The sequence below is a fragment of the Dromiciops gliroides genome, chromosome 4 (genome assembly GCF_019393635.1).
Source record: "Dromiciops gliroides isolate mDroGli1 chromosome 4, mDroGli1.pri, whole genome shotgun sequence".
NCBI classification, from domain to species: Eukaryota; Metazoa; Chordata; class Mammalia; order Microbiotheria; family Microbiotheriidae; genus Dromiciops; species Dromiciops gliroides.
Window position 1 is genome coordinate 153,785,080 of NC_057864.1, and position 18,905 is coordinate 153,803,984.

Genomic DNA, 18,905 nt, shown 5'->3' on the forward strand with positions numbered 1-18,905 from the left:
TGACCCTGGGTTAGTCACTTAACCCCAATTGCCTTAAACATCTTGGGGCCATCTTCAGTTGTCTTCAACTGTTCAGATGGGGTCATCATAATACATCAGTATGTCTTGCCACTGGACCCAGATGGCTCTGGAGGAGAGAGGTTGGTGACTTTGCACAGCCCTCCCTCACTTAAATCCAATTCACTGAAAGTCATGACATCATCCTGATGTCATGGCCCTCTTCAAAATCAAAGGACAAACAACAACAATTGTGTTTGAGAGATCATGCTAGTATCAGGAGTCTGATACAAATGGAAGTCATTGGCCTGGTCCCTTGCTGTCTTTCCTCAGGGGACACATGCAATAGATGGAGATTGTCAGGGGGAAGGTTTGGGGAAATCATTTTGGGGCATACCTGAAGTCTCTTTGCCCAGTTCCTTGCTGCCTTCCCTCAGGGTTCATGTACAACAAGAGATGGCTTCTCTTCTCACCTCACTCTAGAGATCAAGGGAGCAGCAGGAAGACGCTCTGGGGCAGATGGAAGTCAACTGTTTGGCCCCTTGCCACATCCCCTCAGGGGACAGACAGCAAGGGATGGAAGGTGCCCAGTAATCATCTTCTCATACCTTATGGAATTCTTAGCACCCTTTGAACAACCTTCACCTGGGGTCACAGGATGGTAGGAAGATGGTGGAAAGTTGGGAAGTTCCTTTCACCATTAATTCTTAGGCTTCTGCTGGAGAAAAATGCCTTTTGTATCTCAATAAAGAAATCATTTGCCAGACTCCACATATTTCAGATTTGATCCTTGCCTGAAATAATTGGATTACCAGGCAAGATCTGGTGCAATGGCCTTGTACTTCAGAAAGGGTGGGAGTCAGGATACTCCAGCAGATTGTAAATTCCTTTGAAGGCAGAGACTGTCTTTTTTGCCTCCTTTTGTATTCTTAGAGTTTAGGATAGTGCCTGGCACATAGTAGGCACTTAATAAAGGTTTATTGACTGACTAACTGATTAAAGACCTCCCTGAATTCTAGGATGGCCGAGTAACTGGTATTCGGTTGCTAATGAATTATGGACTCTGTGGGACAGACCCAGTGGGAATAGAATGGATATTCCGTAGAACCTGGGGACATAGTCTGATGGATGCATAATGAGAGGGACGAGGAGAGAGGGGTCACTGTGAGGGGGACCACTTTTCAGCTACTCCTTGTGGTAACAGAGAATAAATAAAAGGATTTGGTCCAATCCTAGCTCCCCATTAGAGGGTCATTAGAGCCAAGACTGGGGAACCACCAGAATTATAGGTTCATAGGATCATATTGTTTGTTGTTCATTCTTCATTATAGAAGATGACCAAAGACATCAGGAGGATGATGTGTTTAGAGCCAGAAGGGACCTTAGAGGCCACTGAGTCCAATCCCCTCATTTTAAGATGAAGGAACTGAGGCACAAGAAAAATTAAGTGACTTGCCCAGGATCACACAACAAGTGTCTGAGGAAGGATTTGACCTTGTCTTCTTGACTCTAACAGTGCATTACAGCCAACTTGAAGAAGAGTGCTAGTATGTGGTGGGTGAACGTTTGGACTACAGAAGTGGGAAATGCTTTTCCTTAGGCCCTATGGATAGAGGAGACACCTGTGATAAACTTGGCAGGTTGAATCCAGATGAAGCTATTTACCTTGACTGTAGCCCCCAAATGGGGCTTGACCCTTTTCCACTGGGCAGGGAGGTAAATGAAACTTGAATCATTTCAGAAAGGAGACTTTCTGGAGCATTGTGTAGGGTAGCACAAAAGAAGTATCTTCAAGCAAAATTGTATTTCACATGGGAAGACAAACTTCAACTTGGAAAACCTCAAAAACAGAAAATGAAGGAAGTATAGATAGCTTATTCAAGGAGTTGGCTGAGAAAGGTAGGAAGATATAGATTATTGTTTTATATAGAATTTTTTTTTGGGGGGGGGCAATGGGGGTTAAGTGACTTGCCCAGGATCACACAGCTAGTAAGTATCAAGTGTCTGAGGTCAGATTTGAACTCAAGTCTTCCTGAATCTAGGGCCAGTGCTTTATCCACTGTGCCACCTAGCTGCCCTTTATATAGAATTATAGTGTGAGGGAACAGTGGGGTTAAGTGAAGTTTTTTTCCCAAGATAGTGGAGAGTTGCATGTATTTATAGGCATCATGGAAGGAACCTGAAGACTTACTGAAGATCAGAGAGACAGGGAAAGATGATAAGAGTAATATGCTCAGGGGCAGCTAGGTGGCACAGTGGATAGAGCACTGGCCCTGGAGTCAGGAGTACCTGAGTTCAAATCCGGCCTCAGACACTTAACACTTACTAGCTGTGTGACCCTGGGCAAGTCACTTGCCTCACTAAAAAAACAAAACAAAAAACAACAACAAAAAAAGAGTAATATGCTGGAGAAGACAGGAGAGAATGGGATCAAAAGTACATGTAGACAGGTTCACTTTGCTAAGAAGGGCCACCTCTTCATTAAAGATTGGAGTAGAGTCAGCTAGGTGGCACAGTGGATAAAGTACTGGCCCTGGATTCAGGAGGACCCGAGTTCAATTCTGGCCTCAGACACTTGACCCTGTGAAGTGTGTGAACCTGGGTAAGTCACTTAACCCTCATTGCCCTGCCCCCCCCAAAAGATTGGAGTAAAGGAAGAGAGAATAGGAAATGTCAAGAGTTTTGGGTGTAAGAAGTTTGCTGTAAATAGCCTCTATTTTCTCAGTAGAATACAAGGCAAAGCCCTCCTCTAAGAGGGCGATACGAAGGGATAGGGTGGGAGACCAGTGAAGAGGAGGGAAGGTTTAGAACAGTTCTTGTGGGAAGTGCAATAGAAAATCAATTAGGGATAAATAAAAGGATTGACTTATTGTAATGAAGGGGCCCATGAGGCTAGATAACATAACTTTGCTGGGAACTCGGTCACTGCAGTTGTATGATTTCCTCCAGCTTTATCCAGCATCATGAGACTATGAGTGGAGAATGCAAATGGTGGGAGGAATTCAAGACTGGAATTTGGCAAGACAGGAGTAGCAAAAGGACAAAGGGGCAAGGGATTTGAGGACAGTGTGTAGTTAAACTTGTTAACTTTAAGGTCAAGATTGGAAAGGAAGGAGAGTGAAGTCAGATCACAGATGATGGTTTTGGAAAAGTACTGAGGGATGGAGGGGCTGAAGGTCTTGGTGAGGATGTAAGAATAGGTTTAGGGGAATAAGGCATCAGGAGAGATGGAATGATAGGAAATTATGTTCAGATAATGGAATTTACCCTTTCTGCTAATTTCAATTTCTGTCAAGTGTATCACCATACTTCTAGTCACAGTGGTCTGCAACCTTGGCATCATCCTTAATGACTCATTTTTTCATATAGATATTTCATATTTATATGTTGGCACATGTGGTCTATTTGACAGCTGTAATATCCCTTGTATATGTCCCCTTTTCTCTCCTCATATGGCTACCACTTAATTCAGGCTCTTCCCTGGATTGTGACAATAAACTCCCAATAGGTCTCCCTACCCTAAGTCTCTCCTCACTCTAATATATCCTCCACACAGCTGCCATATTGACATTCTTTTATTTTTATTGTTTTTTTGTGGGGCAATGAGGGTTAAGTGACTTGCCCAGGGTCACACAGCTAGTGTCAAAGTGTCTGAGGCTGGATTTGAACTCAGGTCCTCCTGAATCCAGGACCAGTGCTTTATCCACTGCGCCACCTAGCTGCCCCCCATATTGACATTCTTTTGTTTTTGTTTTTGTTTTTTTTGTTTTTAGGGAGGCAGTTGGGGTTAAGTAACTTGCCCAGGGTCACACAGCTAGTAAGTGTTAAGTGTCTAAGGCCGGACTTGAACTCAGGTACTCCTGACTCCAGGGCCTGTGCTCTATCTACTGCGCCACCTAGCTGCCCCAATATTGACATTCTTAAAGGACAAGTCTGACCACATTGCTACCCTGATCAAGAAACTTCATTCTCCATTGTTTCTAGGATAAGCTATAAACTACTCTGTTAGACTCTTAAGCCCTTCCTGATCTGGTTTAACTGATCTCATATATACTCACACATACTATCTTCCAGTTATACTGAGCTACTTGTGTTTCCCCTCGAATGATATTCTGTTCCCACCCTGCCTTTGCCCAGGCTGTCTCCTATGTCTGGAATGTTCTCCCTTTTCATCTCTGACTCCTGGAATCTCTAGCTCCTTTGGAGGCTTATTTCAAGTGCTAACTCCTATAAGAGGTCTTTCCTTGGGGCCAGATAGGTGGCGCAGTGGATAAAGCACCAGCCCTGGATTCAGGAGGACCTGAATTCCAATCCGGCCTCAGTCACTTGACACTTACTAGCTGTGTGACCATGGGCAAGTCACTCAACCCCCATTGCCCTGTCCCCCCCCCAAAAAAAAAGAGGCCTTTCCTTATTAGTCCAGTTATTAATAAGGAGGAATACTTTACATTTATTTTATAGTTACTTATCTTTATACAAGTTATTTCTGGGGCAGCTAGGTGGCGCAGTGGATAAAGCACCGGCCTTGAATTAAGGAGTACCTGAGTTCAAATCTGGCCTCAGACACTTGATACTTACTAGTTGTGTGACCCTGGGCAAGTCATTTGACCTCCATTGCCCATCAAAAAAAGAAAGAAAGAAAGAAAGAAACAAGTTATTTCCTGCCAGCAGAATGTAAATTCCTAGAAGGCATGGACTTCCATTTTTGTCTTTGTATAATGGGTGCTTAATAAATGCTCATTGAATGAGTGAAATAAAATAGAACCTTGATGACAATTGTAGAAAAGATTTCTGGGTAGGAAGTCGGGCAATATGATTTTTCTTTTTCTTTTTCTTTTTTTTTTTTAGTGAGGCAATTGGGGTTAAGTGACTTGCCCAGGGTCACACAGCTAGTAAGTGTTAAGTGTCTGAGGCCGGATTTGAACTCAGGTACTCCTGACTCTATGGCCGGTGCTTTATCCACTGCACCACCTAGCTGCCCCCAATATGATTTTTCTAAGGTCTCTTTCTAAGGTACCTAAGCTCTAAAATTCAATTACTCAGGGGCAGCTAGGTGGTACAGTGGATAGAGCACAGGCCCTGGAGTCAGTAGGACCTGAGTTCAAATCTGACCTCAGACACTTGACACTTACTAGCTGTGTGACCTTGGGCAAGTCACTTAACCCTCATTGCCCAACCAAAAAAAAAAATTAAAATTCAATTACTCTCACCATTTGATTAATGAGGAAACCAAGGCCCAGAGTGGTTAATAGACTTATCCAGTATAATACAATTAGCCTCTGACCTGGGATTAAAACCCAGTTCTGATTTGTAGTCTAATCTTCCACTACACCATACTATATTCCATGGAAGGAAACACATTGGGAAATAGAGGGGTGATAGCAGAGGAAGGGATGGAAGGGAGGGGAGTCAGTACAATTTTGAAAACCAAATAATGTCTGGCAACTATTTATATAGCTAGCCAGGATTTTAGAAATCATCTAGTTTAACTCCTTCATTTTACGGTTAGGGAAACTAAGGCCCAGAGAAGAGAAGTGGTTTATCCATGGTCCCATAGTTAGAGGATTCAAACTGAGGTCCTTTGACTTTAAACCCAGGGCTCTTTTTACTCTACTCTGTAGTCTGCTTTCTGAGCTCCTACACCTAGAGTACTATGCAGAGGCATATGAAAACAGATAGTAGTCAATACAATACTGTGTGACACGTCTTAGAGGTATAGTGTAAGGGCCAGAACTCTGCCTTAACCTTTCTCCGGTGAAACCTTGTCCCCAACTTTGCCCTTGCCCACTCACGGTGACAGTAGCTAGTAGCCCCTCAGGTACGTTGGCCACTATGATGCCGATGAGGAAGATGACAGCCTGCAGCCAGCCATAACCCAGAAAGATGGAGAGAAAGAAGAAGGTGAGTCCCAGAAATACAGCCACTCCTGTGATAATGTGAATAAAGTGCTCGATCTCCACAGCAATGGGTGTCTTGCCAGATTCCAAGACAGAGGTCAATGAGGCAATTCGGCCCATCACTGTGTGGTCTCCAGTGGCTATCACAATGCCCCGGGCGTTTCCTGTAGATAAAGTGAGAAGGATGATGACTGAAAATGCTATTTTCTTACTATAGGGAGGGCTTTGGACCTGTTCAGAGGAAATGGATAACATCCAAAATTGAACCAGAGACTCAAGCTCCTTTGGGGAGTTTTCTCATTTATAGAGGCAGTGTGGTGTAATATGTTTTAAAGTAGCCAACTTAGAATCAGGAAGACCTGGGTTAAAATTTTCCTTAGAAATTTACTAGCTATATGACTGACCACAGGCAAGTCAATTACTCTTGGAATCTCCCTTTCCTTATCTATAAGTTGGGGATAGTAATGTGTGGGACAGTCATGGATTTGAGTCAGATTAAACTCTGAGGATGGAGTATGAAAGATATCTAGCCCCCCCCCCCCAGAATAGCTAGCCTCTTGCTTTGCCTAAAAGTTAATTGCTTGTCAAATTCTCACTGTCTCCTTTAAGTTTTATTGTTGAGATAATGGACTTGGGACAGTTCTGTAAACTTTGGGGATGGGGTCTGGGAGATATCCAGTCCCCCAGTAAGTTTTATTACTTGTCACAGTTCTACCAATCAGCACTATTTACTTTACTTCTGCTTAGTTCCCACATGCCAGCTACACCTTAGTTTATGGCCTGTAATAAAAAAAAAAACCTCCCCTCTCACATGTCAGAATCCCAGTCCCTGTCATGGCAGATAAGGGAGTGATTTCTGCCTCCCTCTTTCTTTGACATTCCTCAGACTTGTACCCCTTCCCCTTCTCCCCTTTGTTCTTGGACATGTCTCCATACATGGATCACGAGCTGGGTACGCATCTTGGGTGAGACAGGATTGGATGTTAGATTGTGAGCTCATCCACCCTAGATGTACATGGGGACAGTCCTTTTCAAGATTACTATAAAAACCTAGAGGATTGGGCATATCTTTGCAAGACTTCAATGTGTAATTGGGTTTTGCCCGTCCTCATGAGGATGTAATAAATCTGTCTCTGCTTGACTTGGTGGTCTCCTCGAGTTATTTGGATAAACTGAGGCAGTTTGTCTCAAACAGTAATATCTACCTCACAAGGTGGTTGTGAGCTTAAAATAAGCGAATCTATGTAAAGCAAAATTCTAAAGCACTATATAAACGTAATTTGTTCATTCTCCTTTACAAACCACCTCTGACCCTGCTGCCTCCCACCATGCCTCCAGCCTTTGGACTATTTCATATTCAGGTCTGAGAGATGGGGGGTCTCTTCTATTCTGAAAGGCTTTATGGAACTTTTCACAGTCTCTTGAGACAACTGTTTTGTTACCTAATTACTCTCCCTGTTCAGTTTTTCATTATTCCAAACTATGAATCCATTTGCTCTTGTTATTTTGCTCAGTTGCTGAATATTTTTCAAAACTGCTAGAAACAGAGCCATGTGGTCTTCTTTCTGGTAGTAGTACAAGGCCAAACACCTTGCTTCTCTTTATTCTAAAACCCTATCCCAAGCCCCTCACAGCCACTTGGAGCCTTTTCCATTCTGGTGGGTAGCACAAGCCATTGAATCCATGTTTTTGTCCTTAATTAGCTTCCTTCTTTCTCCTTCACCAGCACTTACACAAATATTTACACTATGACACCAAATAATAGGTGACAAGTGAGCTTCAAATCAAATCATTTGTAAGATCAGAGGGAAGAAGGATCATCATTGATGGGAATATTGGCCACCTGATCATCTGAACTTAGGGATCAGGAACTCTTGAACTCTCACTGCACTGGTTATTATAACAACCTTTTCACAATGCTTTAAGGTTTTCAAATGCTTTCCTCCCAACAGCCCTGTGAGATAGGTAGTACAAATATTACTGTTCCCATTTTACAGATGAGAAGAATTGTAGTGAAGTGACTTGTCTAGAGTCACACTAATAAATGGTAGAGCTGGGATTTGAATTCTGACTTTTGTGTCTCTACACTACGCTGCAATCTGCTTCTCACACTTTTCATTTTCTCCATGGCTGATATTTGCTCTGGCTTCCAAAATAAAAACCGAGGTCAAAGTGGACACCCCACAGACTCAAAGAATCTCAGAGTTGGACAGAACCTCAGAGGCTTTATGATCTATAACTAATACCTGAATAGAAACATCATCTAGACTCTCTTAACAAAATCCTTTAGTGAAAGAGAAGGTTTTTTTATTCTATCTCCAAAGGTATCTGTTTTGATTTTTTTCATACATTAAGCCTAAGTCTATCTTCCCCACATTGTTCATAGGTCTATTCTCTAGAGCCAAAGTGAAGAAGTCTTCCATGAGACAGATCTTAAGACAGTTACCATGTGTAGCCCAAATTCTCTTCAGGCTAAACAACTCCAGGTCCTTCCTCTGATTTTTGTATAGTATGGTCTTCATCCCCCTCCCTTTCCTTGCTGCCCTCTTCTGGATGAACTGTAGTTTGTCCATGTCCTCTGTTTGTTAGGTATATCAAATCCCTCCCCTTTGCCCCTTTTATTACCCAGTATCCTAGTGTACCTCACAAGTAGAGAGATCTCCTTTCTGGGTTAAGAATTTAGGAAGGTGTTGAAACTATCTTCTGAGAAGGGCAAATGAACTGGACTCCAAACCATTGCCCTCTTGTCTGCCTTTTCTGCTTTGCTAATTACTTATCAGATGAGAATTTCATTAACACCTAATGATGAATCTTAATCTCAGTTGGATTAAGCAAGATGTCATACAAACTTTACCTTCCACGCAGTTGGTGGAGAAGAAGCAGATGTTACGGGTTTCCAGGGGATTGGGGTCAGTGAAATCCGGAGAACGCATTAGTGGCTCTGATTCGCCAGTCAGGGATGAATTATCCACCTGAGATGGAAAAGAAAAATAGGCCATCAGCTGGGAACATGTGGAGACAGATAGATACATGAAATGATCAATAAGCATTTACCAAACATTGACTGTGTATTAGCTACTGTGTACTATGTACTATACACACACAAAGTAGTTTTGTAATGGAGAGCTCTAAGAACTAAACACACATAGAGGCCTATATGCTTGACAGCATGAACAGGGTACACATATATACACAGTCAAAGAATGATAGAATTTGAGAGTCACAAGGGTGGTGGTGACCATTCTGGAGTCTAACCCATATACGAAAAGAATCCCTACTATGACAAACCCAAATGGATGTTCTAGGTAGAGCCTCTGCTTAAAAATTACCAAAGGAGTCACAAGTTACAGACATTGAGACATTCGCACCATCAGGCGTGGACATGGAGAGACATACATATCACCCCCTATCCACAGGATTCTCCTCTCTTGTGATCTTCTTGGGGTTTGAGGGACAAGATCATGGTTTCCTTTCCTGCGTCTATAACAATACTGTACTTCTAGTCTCTCTAGTTTTGCCTCCTCCCCATCCTACTAAGATTCTTAACCCTATCCTACTGAAGGGCACCTTGGCTAGTCCCTCTTGGGCCTGCAGACTTACCTTACATCCTTGGGAAGAGATGACCCGGAGATCAGCAGGGATTCGATCTCCACCCTTCACCTCCACCAAGTCTCCCCGAACCACATTCTCTGCGTTGATCTGCATCTTCTCCCCTGATCGAATCACTAATGCTTGCTATGAAGAGGTAATTAATTGGAGGTTACTGTCAAGGTTTCCTCCTCCTGTCATTAGGTTTCCTCTTTGGATGAACTTTACCTGTATGGGACTAGACTATGGAAACTTTCATCCAATTCCCTTCCCAAATAGTAACCTGCTGATAGAAAACCAAGCCAGAACATCTTCACCTATGTGGGTTAAGGTCATTTTGAAGGTCACTTTGGGGCTGCTTGATTCCACAAACTTTTCCAATTAAATATCTCTTTCAATTTAGATTTCCCCTGTCTATGGTTAACATGTCCGTTCAGGTAACTTCTCCATTTCTTACTCCGTGAATTTCTGTAATCCAGGCATACTGAACTCAGTATAATCCTCTTCCTGCTGCTATCTCATTTCTCTCGTCTTATAGTCTCATTCCCACATACCTTGATTCCCATTGCCATTCTCAGATTCCTCTTCCATTATCACACATAACAGCAAGTCTTGGCAAAAAGATCCAAGGTGGAAGAAGTCATAGGCTTGATGCCAAAGGCCAATCAGCACTCACTCTAGCATCTCAACAGAGAACTATGTAACTTGGTACAAACTCTAATGTTTGGATCAGCATAGCTATAGTTAGAGCAAAAGACTTCTGACCAGTTGACTTTGCCCTCTACCTTGGGTGGTTGGGTCCAGGTATTGCTGAATAACTTCACCAGTCTCTTCCTAGATTGTGCATCCATAAGGGTGCTGAATTAACTCTGGCTTTGAAAGGGAAGGTAGGACTTCCATTTATTAGCTGGGGAGACTCTTTTCAGAGAGATCTGTTTCAGGGGGTATTTGGATTGGTTAGTTTCTTTTTTGGCATCAACCATGGAACTGGACATGTGTTCTGATCCCTTGACAAAGGATATGTACCTCATTAAGAGGACAAAGCAACTCTAGATTGAACTCCATGACTGGGGTTGAATATAATAAGTGATTGAATCAAAAGAGGCCACCACTTTTTGGTATCTAAGAAAAGTGAAAACAAACAGTTCTACTTCTTTGGGACCCTTCTTTCTTTGGAACTCTTCTAGTGTTTTCTCTTCCTTGGACTTTTGGCAATGATGAGAAGAGGAATGCTTGTGTAGTGGGAAGCTCATTTCATGTCCTGGTGGAGGAGAGAGTTTCTATGGGTCTTGCAGATGATGAAGTCAGTCCATTGCACCTCTATAATACTGATGGAGAAGGCTGTTTGGCATGTGAGTTGTTGTTGATCGTCCTTCATTCTCATAGAGGACCAATGACATCAGGAGGATGATGTCTTGACTTGCAAGTGAATTGGATTTAAGTGAGGCAGGGCTGTGCAAAGTCATCAGCCTCACTCTCTCTTCCAGAGTCACTGGAGTCCAGTGGCAAGATAGAGGTCAAGATGACTGGAGATGGCCTCAGATGCAGCCTTTTTAAGCTTAGATCTTTTCCAAACCTCAGTTTGTCTGAGGCAATGCCAATTCAGTAATTAAAGCATAGATAAGAATTGAGGTAAAAAAATGGTCTCAATTGCCTTCATAAAATAATAAATCTGGGAAGGGGAAGACTCTCAGAGTTTCTGATGGCAGTGTGAACACATGCTTGCCTAGCTAGACCTGATACAGAACGTCCAGTTCCTGGTTGTGTCTCTGTTCCTTTCCTTGATCACAGGTCAGTAACTATGCATCCTGAGAAAAGGACATTTCTATCCTTGCCTCATGAGTTTGAAAGTTCCTTAGTCTGATGTTGGCCCTCCAGGAGGTGATACCTGTAGCACTTGTGTCATTCTTCAGAGGAGAAGATGACTGTTTCCTGGATAATCTTGTACAGTAGTTGAAGGACTCAAGAGAACCATGCCCTAGCTAGCAGGAGATTTAAATCTTTGGAGTTGCTTAATAAACGCAGGCTTGAAGTAAAAATGAAGTATTGTTTCCATTGTCCCACAAAGTTGTCTTTACTTTCTATAAGAAGTATAACGGGCCTCCTAATGGGCTATTTGAGATGATTTATGTTTCCTGCAGGGGTCTTTTGTAGCTTTTTTTTTTTTGGTGAGGCAATTGGGGTTAAGTGACTTGCCCAGGGTCACACAGCTAGTAATTGTTAAGTGTCTGAGGCTGGATTTGAACTCAGGTCCTCCTGAATCCAGGGCTGGTGCTCCATCCACTGCGCTACCTAGCTGCCCCGGGTCTTTTGTATCTTAAACAGTAGTGGAGGGAATAACCAGCTGTGTCCTCTACCTGATATTCCTATGATACACTGAGTCTCTTTTCTAGAAAAGGTTCCTGTTACCCACATATTGGGAAACTCTAGACATGAGGTGTACCAAAGCTTGTTTACTTTCTAAGAGTGGGGGCAGAGAAAGAGAGAGAACTTCTCCCATAGGGGTTAGCCTGTATCCAAGAAGAGTCTGGATCTGTGCGAACCCACCCTTGCAGGAGTGGGGAGGGGGAGTCCAGGGCTTGAAGCACAGTAGAAATTTGCTAATTATGAATCAAAGGTAAATAAGCAAGCTGGCATCACATTACAGAGCAAGGTGTAAAACTTGCTATAAATAAAGCCTTAGAATGGAGTCCCCTTTGTGGTGACAGGCACTTTGAGGTTGGGAGTGCTTTCTAGTCCACGTGAAGAAATCCAGGTAAACCCTCTAATTTTGCGCATGTCTGAAAGAGGGCTGTGTCAAGTAGCCTGACGTTAGGAAGCCACCTGGTGGCATGTTGGGTCGCCAAAGGGTGCCTGATACCTCTGACCTTGAGAACAGGCCTTTTTTTTTTTTTTTTTTTTTTTGGTATCCTCAATGCTTAGCACAATGCCTGGGCTTTTAATAAATGCTTGTTGATTTGACTTGACTCTAAACTAGTAGTCCAGTATGAATAGACTATAGAGTTGAGTAGAAGGGAGTAACATAAAAAACTTGAGAAGATAGGAAGGGGCCAGGTAGGGAGAAGTTTTGAATGCTAAGCACAGGCGCTTATATTTAATCCTAGAAGTAATAGGAAGCCACTGGAGTTTACTGAATAGAGGGCTGGTATGTTTAGGAAAAAAACTTTGGAGGTTTTGTGAAGAATGGATGCAAATGGGGACAGATTAGAGATAGGGAGAAAAATTATTTGGCTATTGGAATAGTTCAGGCAAGGGGGGTGACGAGGGCCTGAACTAGAGTAGTGCTTGTGTGAGTGGAAAGAAGAGGATGTATATGAAAGATGCTGGAGAGATAGGAATGCCAAGATTTGGCATCTGGTTGGATATGTGTGATGAGAAAGAGTGAGGAAGTGAGGATGACACCCTTAGTGATTGGAAGGATGGTGGTATTGTCAACAGTAATGGAGAAGTTCAAAATAGGGGTAGATTTGGAGGAAAAGAAAGTGAGTTCTGGTTGTGATATGTAATTTTGAGATGCCCAAAAGACATTGATTTTGAAATGTATAATAGGAAGTTGGTGATAAGTGACTAAAGCTCAAAAGAAAGACTAGAGATGGATATATAGAACTGGGTACATTTGCATAGAGATGATAATTGAGTCTGTTAGGGTCAACAAGAAAGAGAGAGCAGAGAGAGAAGTCTCCAATCCATCAGTTAGTAGGCACAACAGGAATGAGGATCTGACAAAAGAGAATGAGAAAACAGGAAGACAACCAAGAGAACAGTCTCATGAAAACCCAAAGATTATCCCAGAGGAGAGCGTCAAATGTTATAAAGATGCCAAGAAAGACAAGGATTGAGAAAAGGCTATTCAATCTGGAACTTAAGAGATCATTGGTAACTTTGGAAAAAGCAGGTTCAAATGAAGGAAGAAGTTGGAAGCCAGATTGCAGAGTTCAGAAAATAGTAAAAGGAAAGAAAGTAAAGGCATTGAGTACAGATAGCTTTTTCAGGGAGTTTAGTTGAGGAGAGATATAAGATAATAGCTAGTGGGAATGGTAAAACAAAAATAGTAAATGGAGCGTTAAAAGGAAATATAAGTGTATGATATATAGCTGTCTTTAATGACTTAAGTACCAGGCTCAGATGAACTGTATCTCAGATTCCCCCCAACCTGTCCCTACCCAAAGGCAGATATAATGTCTGAGTACTGTCAGTGACTTCTGAAGAATTGTGGAAAATGAGAAGGGTTCTGTAGGAATGAAGAAAGGAAAAATCCCAATTTTCAAAAAAAGGCTTGGGGGGGGGAGAGAGGAGGGTAGATTTTTCAGATTATATGCTAGTTAGCTTATTTTAGGTTCCTAGTAAAATTCTAAAATGTATTATTGAAAGGGTGACTTGTGGGCATTTATAAAAAGAAGTGATGGTCACTAAAAGCCTGTCTGGATTCATTCAGAATGGACCATGCCAGAAGAGTCTCATTTCATTTTAGGTAAAGTTATGAGACTAGTAGATCTAGGGAATGCCATGAATTTCAGCAAGGCATTCAACTTTTGCTAACATTGGGGAAAAGATGAAGAGGTATGGACTAGATGATAGTATAGTCAAGTGGATTTGGAAACAATTGAATGAATAGATTATAAAAGTCATGATTAATTCATCCATGTCAAACTCAATGTGTATCTCTAATATAGCATTTTAAGGTTTTTAACTGGATCTTGTTCCATTTAAGATGTTAATCAATGACTTATATGAAGGAGATGGAATACAGATCACTTTTATAAATGATATAAATTTGGATAGGGTAGCTACTATGTTGGATAGGTTCCAAAATTATCTCAACTTAGAGACATCCCATTTAAAATGAATTTAGAAATATAAAATACTTGGGAGTCTACCTGCCAAGACACTATAGTTACAGTCAGGAGCAATATGAACATAATTACTAAACACGCTTTGTGCAAATAAAGACAAATCTAAATAATTGGAGAAATATTAATTGCTCATGAGTAGGATGAACCAATATAATAAAAAATGATAATACTACCTAAATCAATTTACTTTTTCAGTGCCATACCAATCAAACTCCCAAAAGATTGCTATATGGATCAAGAAAGAAGAATAACAAAATTCATCTGGAGGAACAAAAAGGTAAAGAATAACAGGAAAATTAATGAAAAAAAGTTGGAAGGAAGGAGGCCTACCAGTACCAGATCTCAAACTATACTACAAAGCAGTAATCATCAAAACAATTTGGTACTGGCTAAGAAATAAAGGGTCAGCTAGGTGGTGCAGTGGATAGAGTGCTAGGCCTTGAGTCAGGAAGACTCATTTTCCTGAGTTCAAATCAGACCTTAGACACTAGATGTGTGACCCTTGGCAAGTCACTTCTCTGTTTGCCTCATTTTCCTCCTCTGTAAAATGAGTTAGAGAAGGAAATGGAAAACCAGTCCACTATCTTTGACAAGAAAACCCCAAATGGGGTCACAAAGAGTCAGACACAATGAAAAATGACTAAACCACAAGAAATAAAAAGGTTGATTAGACCTGAGTTCAAATTTGACTTCAATCACTTACTAGCTATGTGACCCTGGCAAAGTCAATTAACCCTATTTGTCTTAACCCACTGGAGAAGGACATAGCAAATCATTGCAGTATCTTTGCCAAGAAAACCCTAAAGGACAATATTTATGTGCTATTATGGTCCATGGGGTCATGAAGAATTGGACATGACTGAACCACTAAACAAGAAGTTTAATATGATTTAATATGACATAGTGGAAAAAAAACCACCCCACAAACTACCTCGATCTTAGGCTACATTGATAGATGCATAATATCTAAAATGAGAAAGGTGATAATCTCATCCTACTCCATCCTAATCAGACCACATGAGGAGCACTGGGTTTAGTTTTGGGGCATCATATTTTAGGAAGGCCATTTTACAGGTGAGTAAAAGAATCCAAGAGAAGTTAGGGGACTTGCAAGGTCACACAGGTAGTAAGGGGGCACAGTTGGGATTCAACTTTAAAATCTAGAATTCTTTCCACTTTACCATTACTCTCTCTAGATGGCTTCTGAGATCCCTTTCAATTCTGTGATACTGTGAGTCTGTGGTTCAGCAGATGTAAATTGATACTTTTCTCCCTCTTCATTTTTAGCTTATATAGTGCTCTTAAGCAGTAATAAGCTGTTAGTGGGCACTTTTAAATTCAGTCTTCAGACAAATTCTTCCTATACTTTGGAAGATGGATTCCATTCCTAGTTTTAAAAGCCTATTTGTTGGGGCAGCTAGGTGGCGCAGTGGATAAAGCACTGGCCCTGGATTCAGGAGGACCTGAGTTCAAATCTGGCCTCAGACACTTAACACTTACTAGCTGTGTGACCCTGGGCAAGTCACTTAACCCTCATTGCCCTGCCCCCCCCCAAAAAAAGCCTATTTGTTTTCTCATTATTCTAGTTTCTATTCCTTTCCGTTCCTTTCTTCCTCTCTTTCTTCCTTCTTTCGCACATTGCTATATTCTCACCAAAACTCTTATTAAAAACAAAACAAAAGAAAGCATTTAAGGGTTTTTTACTGCCTACCAAAATACATATAAATTCCTTATCTTGGCATTCAAAGATCATTGTAATTCAGCTCCAATTTACCTTTCCAACCTTTTGTCACATTCCTTTCTTTACCAGCCAACTAATCAGCACTACTTAACATTTCTTCATATCTAGTCTTCCTACCTTTGATCATATAATTCTCCCTGTCTAGAATGGAAGTCCATTGTTCCAACCCTACTCAATTCTGTCTTTTAAGATCATTCAAAGTTCAATTCGGGTGCAACCCCTTCCATAAAGCCTTCTCTAATGCCGTAGCTGAAAGGAATTTCTCCCTCCTCAAATTTCTCAGAACACTATGTGTGGATCAGTCGTTTGCATGATCAAATTCTTCTGTGTATTATAGTTTACATATCTTATGTCTATATTAGATTGTATGCTCCAAGAAGGCATGTGTTTTCTTTCATCTTTGCATGCCCAGGATTTAGTATAGTGCCATTACACACAGGAGGTACTGAATGTTTATTGGAACCTTCCTCTTTCCCTCAACACCTTGAAGATTCCCGAGCTTATTCCTCCTAGCTTATTTCTGAGGAGGGATCAGTCAGGCTGTGTCTCACACCAGAGTTCAATGAAAAATCTTGTTTTTTAATTTGTAGAATCTTATCCTAGAACTGAGAATGGAGAAGTGTCTCTTTTTTGAAGCCTAGAGTCAAGGGAAGAAGGCCAGAAATTCTTATTTATTGTCAGATCTATGTCTAAATATTCTTAAACCTGTAATAGGATTGTTTTGCTAAATACCTATCATCCCCTACTCCAAGGTTCCAGCCCCAACTCTGACTTAAGTCAGTAAGACCCAGACTACCAGGAACCTAGTCTGTGGCCAAGTCCACAATAGACCCTCCAAATGTTAGGTTATACTTTGTTCCCCTTACCAAAAAGTCCTACCTGTGGCACCATGTTCTTGAATGACTCCATAATCTTAGAGCTCTTGGCCTCCTGGTAATAGGAGAAACAGCCAGTGATAATGACCACGGCTGCCAGCACGAAGCCCAAAAACAGCTGGGGAGTAGGAGAAAGCAGGTCAGGCTAACCTTGTCAAGCTTCCTGTCCTTAGGAGGACAACTAACAATGACTAGCAATGGGCCTGACATGAAATCCCAGTTTCCCTAGGGCACCATGTAGAGGAAATAACAGACAAGGGACCCGAAGACCGAGAAGGGAGGATGGGAATAGGGGAATGAGAGGAGTTAGATTTAGCTAAAATAACAGTAGCTCCTGGAGAAAATGCCTAGGGTTTGGGGGGGGTGGGAGGAAGCAGAGGACAGAGGTCAAACTGTCAAACTCTGTCTAGTCCTTGGGGGCAAAAAATGTTTCTTCAGGATCCTAAAAGGGGAAAACAGACTTGGGAGGACTGTGGTAATCAGATGAGTTCATGAATAAAGGGCAATACTTTCTCATTGAGCTGAGTCATGGGGTTCTCTAGATAGCAATGGAGGAAGGGGATTGGAGGTATGAGTTAGAGAGGCCATTGGGGGATGACTTAATTAGTGGGTGCCTGGTGGTTCAGGGGCTTGAACCAGGTAGCTGGACTTGAAAGTCTTAGGGGTTAGGCTATGGAAGCTGAGTGGGAGGATCCAGTAGGTATCAGGTATCCAAGCTCACATTGTCTTTATCAGCGTCCTTATTTGAGATTCTCTGGATGCTGTAGGCCACAAAACAGAGGATGGAACCAGTCCACAGGAGGAGGGAGAAACCCCCGAAAAGTTGACTACAGAACTTGACCCACTCAGGAATGTTGGGAGGTGGGGTGAGGGTGTTAGGCCCATCCTGTAACAGGATCTCCCTTGCTCGTTTGCTGGTGAGACCCTGCATGGAAGAGTGATGGTGGGGTAGACAAGGAACCAATGAAGAAAGCCAAGAAACCACTGGCAAGAAGGGGAGGATCACAGGGTAGTCAAAAGAATACTGACTCAGTCAAAAGGTCTAGTCTCTAGCTCTGCCTATGTTCACTTATCACTTAGAGTTCCTAATCTTTAAAAGGTATGGATAATAATATTTCTTCTGCTTACCTTGTGGGGGTATTGAAGCTCAACTGAAAGAACTGATGTAAAAATGCTTTGTGAATTGTAAAACACTATAAAAATATAGAGTATTGTTGTCATGATTACAGCTCTATCTAATCTAGGCTCCCAATCTACTGAAAATCCAGACACAAGGGTGGGGGAAGGGAGGACAGAGGGGGAAAAAAAAGTGAGTGGGTGACATACAGACCAGAAATGGGGGGTGTTTGTTCTTTCCATCCTGGGGAGCCCCTTAACTCACCTTGATCAGGTCAACCTCATACTTTCGGCTTAGCTCCTCCAGACTCAGCATGTGGTCTTCCTGAAGGGGCAGCAGAGAGAGGAAATAAGGCCAAAGGTCATATTGCTTTTTCAGATAGGGCTAACAGTGTTTTTTTTTTTTTTTTAATGTCAGGTCAGTTCTCAAGGAGGGTGTTAAAGGGTCATTGGGATGGTTCTGTCTCAGGGAAATTTGCCATTTCACGTTCTGGACGGTCTTACCATGACTGCTTCCTTCTTGAGGTCATCCATATTTTTATAACCTTTCTTCTTTTTACCAGGCTTCTGCTTCTTGGTGTTTCTATTATGAATTTGGATAGAGAATTTGGAGGAATATTGCCCATGTGGGGGTCACTGTTCCTTGCCTCTCCCTTCCTAAGCTCCTAGGAGGCATAGCTCAGAGCCAGGGTAAGTAAAGTAAAAAAGAGATAAGAATGGGAGTGAAGTAGGGGGAAGTGAAGTCATTAAGGGATAAGGAAAGCCAGGGAGGAGAGGGGATCAGGAAGTGAAGGTTCTGAATGAAGCATTAGAGGCTTGACAAAGGTGAGGAAAGTGG

At 41.9% G+C, this 18,905-nt stretch overlaps 1 protein-coding gene across 1 annotated transcript in view; it reads right to left on the reverse strand.

Moving 5' to 3' along the window:
* The window catches only part of LOC122754097 (sodium/potassium-transporting ATPase subunit alpha-4-like), a 57,786-nt gene extending 39,130 nt beyond the window's left edge, over nt 1–18,656 (reverse strand). Inside the window, exons 1-7 of the mRNA XM_044002143.1 lie at nt 18,572–18,656; nt 18,333–18,392; nt 17,673–17,876; nt 16,956–17,069; nt 9,495–9,629; nt 8,749–8,866; nt 5,790–6,058 (exon numbers count right to left, since the gene is read on the reverse strand). Coding sequence (XP_043858078.1) covers nt 5,790–6,058; nt 8,749–8,866; nt 9,495–9,629; nt 16,956–17,069; nt 17,673–17,876; nt 18,333–18,392; nt 18,572–18,601 — 930 coding nt within the window. The 5' untranslated portion in view covers nt 18,602–18,656. The remainder of the gene's footprint in view (nt 1–5,789; nt 6,059–8,748; nt 8,867–9,494; nt 9,630–16,955; nt 17,070–17,672; nt 17,877–18,332; nt 18,393–18,571) is intronic.
* Between the last annotated feature and the right edge of the window lie 249 nt (nt 18,657–18,905).